Source organism: Engraulis encrasicolus, chromosome 3 (genome assembly GCF_034702125.1).
Source record: "Engraulis encrasicolus isolate BLACKSEA-1 chromosome 3, IST_EnEncr_1.0, whole genome shotgun sequence".
NCBI classification, from domain to species: domain Eukaryota; kingdom Metazoa; phylum Chordata; class Actinopteri; order Clupeiformes; family Engraulidae; genus Engraulis; species Engraulis encrasicolus.
Window position 1 is genome coordinate 40,870,393 of NC_085859.1, and position 7,500 is coordinate 40,877,892.

Genomic DNA, 7,500 nt, shown 5'->3' on the forward strand with positions numbered 1-7,500 from the left:
GTGTGTGTGTGTGTGTGTGTGTGTGTGTGTGTGTGTGTGTGTGTGTGTGTGTGTGTGTGTGTGTGTGTGTGTGTGTGTGTGTGTGTGTGTGTGAAAGAGAGTGAGTGTGTGTGTGTGTGTGTGTGTGCGCGTGCGTGCGTGCGTGTCGTGTGGGAGGTGTTAAGTCTGCCAGCCTAACTGGTCGGATTACAGAAGTGCTCAACTTGACACAAGAGACGGACAAACATGAAACAACACAGAGTGACAGGGAAGTGAAGTGAGAACCACGACACACACACACACACACACACACACACACACACACACACACACACACACACACACACACACACACACACACACACACACACACACACACACACACACACACACACACACACACAGGCGAGATCCAAACACACACACACACACACACACACAGGCGAGATCCAAACACACAGCTTCTTATATAAACAAATACACAAACAAGTGCACATACTGTACATACCCAAACACATACACAATGAATGCATACACCTGAATAAACACATATCAACACACACGCACACACACGCATACACACGCACGCACACACACACACACACACAAACAAACGTAGGCGTGCACGCATGCACACACACACACACACAGACACACACCCAGATACACACACACACACATACACACACACACACACACACACACACACACACACACACACACACACACACACACACACACACACACACACACACACACTAAACACTATTGGGCAATGTAAAGTGACAAGCAGCTCGTCTCGTCTGCACTAAAACATGCCCTGACTGGGCGTGATAAGGAGTGGGCGTAATGACTTATTATGGATGACAGTGATGAGTCTTTAACCCATTGACGCCGGTTGTTGCGTTACGCAACATTGGCCCTGGCGCCGGTTGTTGCAAAACGCAACATTATTGATTTGTCAATATTTTCAAGACGCATGAGAGATGCAATGCACAATGTTTTGTTCAAATACACAAGAGGTGGATGTTCTCGATTCTTTTAAAGATCATGTAGCAAAAAAAAAGTTTGATTCGTCGACAAAAATGTCAAACGCAATCAACCATGCTTGCTTCTGTAGACGTGGGTTGTTTAGCCATTTCACACAGGTAAAAAAAAAAAAAAAGAAGAAGAAGGCTGTGGTTCGCAAGACACGCTGTTACAGCGAACGTGATGTTCAGTTGAAAGGTAATGAAGAAATTTTAATCGAGGAAAGGAAATATGATTGAAGACCCTTTAGATAGAGAGCAGGAGTGTGATTTGCCGCGGCCGCATGAAGAGGTGGGCGAGTGGCTTCCAAATAGACAGTCAGCTAGATTTCGCCAAAACCAAAACTTCACTCCGACACTCGGGGCAATTGGCGAAGGCGTCAATATCTGAGGAAGCACGTCCTTCAGATATATTGCAGAATATTTTCACTGAGGAACTCTCGGGTATGGTGATAACCTATTGGTGAGGCAGACAACGGTAGACATGCGAATTATAGACGCGCGGCCACACATCCGGCTAAAAGTGGAGCCCCGTCTCAAAATAAGATATTATGAAATTGCTCATCGGTCTCTGCATAACGTTTGGAGGAATAAAACGGCCATACTCGCCGGTGGGAGAGCAAGTGGCTGTATCAGACAAATGTCCCCCATTTATGGCAGAAATGACTGCCTAATAATTATAATAATAGTGATTATTGTGATTTAGTTATAGTCGGCTATTGTAACAGTAGCAATAGTAGCCTAATAGCCTATAATAAATAGCAGCATCAAGCATTAGGCCTATTCTGAAAGCACATGAAACTTTCTTTCAATCATTTGATTATGAGATATGATTTTTTTAAGGAATATGTGTTAGTGTTAATTCTGAATGAGCATAATCCCGTGAAAGCAGAGGATTTTACCTTTTAAATGCAATTTGTCCCATGTCCCTATGTGTTCCAGAGGCTGAGATATTGAATTTATCATAGGAGTTTTCAACCAATTTTTCTTATCTCAAAAAACCCTCAGGCATTGGGGACCTTTTCTAAAAACTGGCTCAGGCGCCAATGGGTTAAAAAGCACAGGGATCCATAAAAGACTTAATAATTCAGCAGGCTTGAGCTGCGATAATACCATCAACCGGGGTTGATCAAGAGGAGCATGCTTGGGAGTGTGTGTGTTCGTGTGTGTGTGTGTGTGTGTGTGTGTGTGTGTGTGTGTGTGTGTGTGTGTGTGTGTGTGTGTGTGTGTGTGTGTGTGTGTGTGTGTGTGTGTGTGTGTGTGTTAGTGTTTGTGTTTGCATGTGGGTGAGCATTGGCACGTGAGAGCAAGTTAGTATGTCTCATGCACATTTGTACTGCATATTTTTATACGCAATTACACCTAAGTAGACTTCTCTATTTATATCAACACGTACTGTGTTGGGACAAGTGTGTGCCTGTGAGTTAACAATTATCAGCGTGCGTGCGTGCGTGCGTGCGTGTGTGTGTGTGTGTGTGTGTGTGTGTGTGTGTGTGTGTGTGTGTGTGTGTGTGTGTGTGTGTGTGTGTGTGTGTGTGTGTGTGTGTGTGTGTGTGCGTGTGTGTGTGTGTCTGGCTCTCTGACTGTCATCAGTCTGTCCAAGTGTTACTCACTCTGGCAGGTGGGGATGTCACAGTATTTCCAGTAGATTCCGTCCTCATGGTCTGCAATGTAGCACCAGGGGCGCACGTCACCATCCGGATTCCTAAGGCACAGGAAGACAGATAGAGACAGGCAGACAGAAAGAGGGACAGAGAGAGAGAGAGAAAGAGAGAGAGAGAGAGAGAGAGAGAGAGAGAGAGAGAGAGAGAGAGAGAGAGAGAGAGAGAGAGAGACAAGAAACAGAAAGACAGTTGGTTTACATGGGTTACAAACACGTTGTCTTACCATAGCACTGTGCCTTTATGAGATTCAAGCGTGAGAGGGATAGGATAGCGAGAGCGAGAACGATAGGATACAGCGAGAGTGAAAGGGATAGGAGAGCGAGAGTGAGAGGGATAGGAGAGCGAGAGCAAGAGGATACAGCGAGGGAGAGGAGAGCACAGAGAATTTGAGATAGAGAGAGAGAGACACAGCGAATTCTTTATTCTGAACAAACTCAGTAACACTATAAATCACTCCATGCCATCTCTACTATGTCAATGGCCATGGAGCAGGAGGGACACAGGGGTCAGTTCCACTCCCCGCCGTGGCGTTCCCCACACAAAGAGCTGTGATGTTGTTGCTCTGGTGGTGTGCACATTCCAGACCAGTGCCTCTGACCCCCAATCTCCCCACAGGGACGCTTCTAGTCAATCTGGTGCCCTAGGCCAGGGGTGGGAAACCTTTTCCATTCAAGGGGCCACTTCAAATTCATATGAGAGCCGTAAAAAGTACAATGAACACAAACCAGGATTTAGCCCTACATTGAAGGCAGCCACCTTTGAAACAGACACCCCCCCACCCCCATCTCTAGGTCCCCTGAATATAACTTACTTGTTTTGCAAATGTATTTTTTAAGACTCCATTACAAAATATGTCATATTTCATGTGAAGCAGCATAACATTAAAATTACAACGCCGGATAAAACGGCAGCAAACGGCCCTTCAGACATAGGTTCCCCACCCCAGTTGAACCTAAACAAGTCCGACAATAGATGCCTCCGTCTATGCCAGTTCCAACCTTTCATTTTTTTCCAAAGCGCCCCCCCCCTGGCCTCCTCATAACCAGTCAACCCTGAGGATGTGCTTTTTGTTTATTGTCCATATTGCTCATGGAAACTCCAAATAATGTGGCAGGTAACAAAATGGCGAGATAAGGGATTTTTTTTGCAATTTATAATAAGCAATGAATTGTGTTTGGTGCCTTGCGCAAGGTAGTCATCTGTGTTTGGTGCCTTGTGCGAGATGGCCAATGCCATCTGTAAATAAAACCTGACTCTGCCGTAGCAAAACTGAACTCAGCCGTGTGCGAGGTGGCCATCTGTAAAATAAAACTCAAGTCTGCCGCCTTGTGGATACAAGAGGGAATCACAATTCAGAAACACGTGACGGACCAACGGACGGACCAACGGACGGCGGACAAAGCCTCTTATAGAGATGCGTGGGACGCATCTAAAAAGTTAAGTTGCCCTGCTGCCTGAAGTTTGCAAGTTAACTTGACTTAAGGCTTAACTCAACTCAACTTGCTCAAATTGCTTTCTCAAGTTGAGTTAACTTACAAACATAAGGCCGCAGGGTAACTTACTTTTTTAAGTTCAACTGGCTGCAGCGTTTTACAGAGTGTAAACACGAGCACAGCTGATCTAGTACCTACATATATACAGGTATATATCCTGAATGCCCATAAATAATCATTGTCAATGTAAAGTTTAATGTTTTATTTCGCTTGATGTTCAAAGTCTGTGGGGCTTTCTTGTCTGTTTATGCCTGATGCTGGCCCTGTCACCAGCCCCAGCCCCAGCCTCATGGACCCCAGCCCTGGCCCAAGTGCTTCCCCCAGCCCCAGCCCCAGCCCCAGCGCCAGCGCCAGCGCTTCCTGACCTCTCCTGGGGAGCAGAGAACAGGGAGTGGCCCCCACTGTGATGGACACAGATCAAGCGGACAAAGACAGACACACACAGACACATGCTGGCAGAGAGAGAGAGAGAGAGAGAGAGAGAGAGAGAGAGAGAGAGAGAGAGAGAGAGAGAGAGAGAGAGAGAGAGAGAGAGAGAGAGAGGGAGAGAAAGAGAGAAGAGAGAGAGACAGAGAGAGAGAAAGAGAGAGACAGAGAGAGAGGGAGGAAGAAATAGAATGAACGACACACAGAGACAGAGGAAAGATAGGGGGAGAGAGAGATGTTTGAAATTCCTTCATTGCTATAGTACTATGACATACCACAGAGGCCCCCTGAGGAAGCGACAACATATCACAATAGAGGGGATACATATACATATACAAATCAATATTACTACGGAAGAAGATAGAGGGGTGCACAGAGAGAGAGAGAGAGAGAGAGAGAGAGAGAGAGAGAGAGAGAGAGAGAGAGAGAGAGAGAGAGAGAGAGAGAGAGAGATGGAATGATATGAGCACAAGCAAGAGGGAGGGATAGAGAGAGAGAGAAGGAGGAAGAGAGAGAGGGCGATAGAGAAGGAGGCCTGGAGGAGACAGGGATAGAATGATATAGGAGCACCAGAGAGAGAGAGAGAGAGAGAGAGAGAGAGAGAGAGAGAGAGAGAGAGAGAGAGAGAGAGAGAAGCAGGCAGACTCGCAGACTCCTGAAGCTCCCAAGAAACAGCAGCCCCATCAGTGGCATTTGGCCTGTCGCTCAGTCAGGGGGAAACTGAGGAGTTGGTTATAAGCTGTCAGTCAGGTGCCTAGTAGCCCACAGAGAAGATTGACAAGAGAGGAAAGGAAAGCCCCGTCTTATATTTATACTTCCCCTCCTCTACCCCTCCCACCCACACTTCTCTCCCACTCTCTCTGTCTTTTTCTCTCTCTCTCTCTCTTCTCTTCCTCCTGTCTTTTCTTTCTTCTCTGCTTCCTTTATCTTCAGTCCATCATGCCCCCGAGGCCCAAAACACAGAGACCTGGCAATATTAGCACTTGCTCATTTTTCACACACACACACACACACACACACACACACACACACACACACACACACACACACACACACACACACACACACACACACACACACACACACACACACACACATACAACACACACACACACACACACACACACACGCACACACACACTAACACACACACACACCCACACACACACACACACACACACACACACACACACACACCACGTACAAGCACAAACTCACACACACCACGTACAAACACTTATCCACATGCTGTCTCACTGAGCCGTGCTATGCGCTTTGTTCTGTTACAGACAGTGGCCTGGAGAGAGAGAGAGAGAGAGAGAGAGAGAGAGAGAGAGAGAGAGAGAGAGAGAGAGAGAGAGAGAGAGAGAGAGAGAGATGATACAGTGAGAAAGTCTTTGAACTGGGAAGAGAGAGGGTGAGGAGACAAAATGAAAAGACACTCCAACAGGGGGGTGGGGGGGGGGGGGAGGCTGGGAGAGATGGCTGGGAAGAAAAGAAGAAAATAGGGAAGAAGAAACTTAGAGGAGAAAAAAGAGAGAGAGACAATGAAAGGGGAGAGGAGGGAAGGTTAGAGCAGCGAGCTTAACTACCTTTTAACCTCTTATGTATGTAGGGCAGGGTCGCAGACAGCTTTGGCTGGGTTCAGGACAAAGTCCTCTGAAAGGGCCCCCCACCCAGTACATTCAATGTAAAGAAGAACCAATTATGGGCCCCCAATCTCACTGGGTCCGGGACAACTGACCCCTTTGCCCCCCCTTGTCAGCTTCCCTGTACGCAGGCAGGGCCTTGAAAGGGAGCGGGCCTATTGATTTCCAGTAAGTTAAGGCTGCAGGCTCTCTGTCACAACCAGTCATTTAGACAATGAGCAGGGAAAGCCTGACTGAGATAGAAGGGAAATCTCCATCAGTCTTTCTTCCTTTCTCTCTTTCACTCTCTTTGATTTTCTATATCTCTCTCTCTCTCTCTCTCTCTCTCTCTCTCTCTCTCTCTCTCTCTCTCTCTCTCTCTCACACACACACACACACACACACACACACACACACACACACACACACTAACCCCTTTTCCCTTTTTAGAGTCGTCCTAGCATCTCTACAATACGGTCTGTCGGTCCGTCGGTCTGACACGCATTCTTTAAATGCATTTTTCACGTTACTCTCTTCATATTTTTGCTTTTGGACGCATCTTTGTCCGCCTGTTGGACTTGTTCATTGGATTCTGAAGTGAATTTAAAGTTCATGTTCCAGTGACATGGAATGCCTCTGCTTGGTTTTCCATCAACAGGACAATTTTAGCTAAATAAAATGATGTCACAATCAATCATGTTGATATGCGTTTTTTCTGACTCGCCAGATTTTGCATCCACATTTTATTGGAATAGAATGCACAGTTTGTGATTAGAACATAGGAAAAAGAAAATATCCTGCACAAGACACATCCTGGTCCCTAGGTGTTCGAGCAAGTATTGTAACTCTCAAGCCAGGTCCAGTCATAGCCTATGCACTTGTGTGGCTTTTCGACATTGCTTTAAACCTATTTCCATAAACTTGGAGCGATATAACTTCCCCCAAAACCATCTCTTTGATGGAAAAAGCACTGTCACTTTTCTCTGTCTCTCTCTCTCATAGAGAGAACCCAACTCCTTCTCATAGAGAGAGCCCAACTCTCTCTTGTCCTCTGAGAAGGGGGTACGCCCCGTTCCTTTTTTCCCTTTTCAGTTAATCTTTCCTAATTCATTCTTCCTTTCTTCTTCTTCTCCTCTCTCTCTCTCTCTCTCTCTCTCTGTCTCTCTCTCTCTCTCTCTCTCTCTCTCTCTCTCTCTCTCTCGCTCTCTCTCTCTCTCCCTGATACTGCACACACACACACACACACACACACACACACACACACACACACACACACACACAC

At 46.4% G+C, this 7,500-nt stretch overlaps 1 protein-coding gene across 2 annotated transcripts in view; it reads right to left on the reverse strand.

Annotated features, from left to right (window-relative positions):
• Positions 1 to 7,500, reverse strand: part of kremen1 (kringle containing transmembrane protein 1) — a 118,625-nt gene that overhangs the window by 44,257 nt on the left and 66,868 nt on the right. For both annotated transcript variants that reach the window (XM_063195419.1, XM_063195418.1), the window contains exon 3: positions 2,621 to 2,712. In XM_063195419.1, coding sequence (XP_063051489.1) covers positions 2,621 to 2,712 — 92 coding nt within the window. The remainder of the gene's footprint in view (positions 1 to 2,620; positions 2,713 to 7,500) is intronic.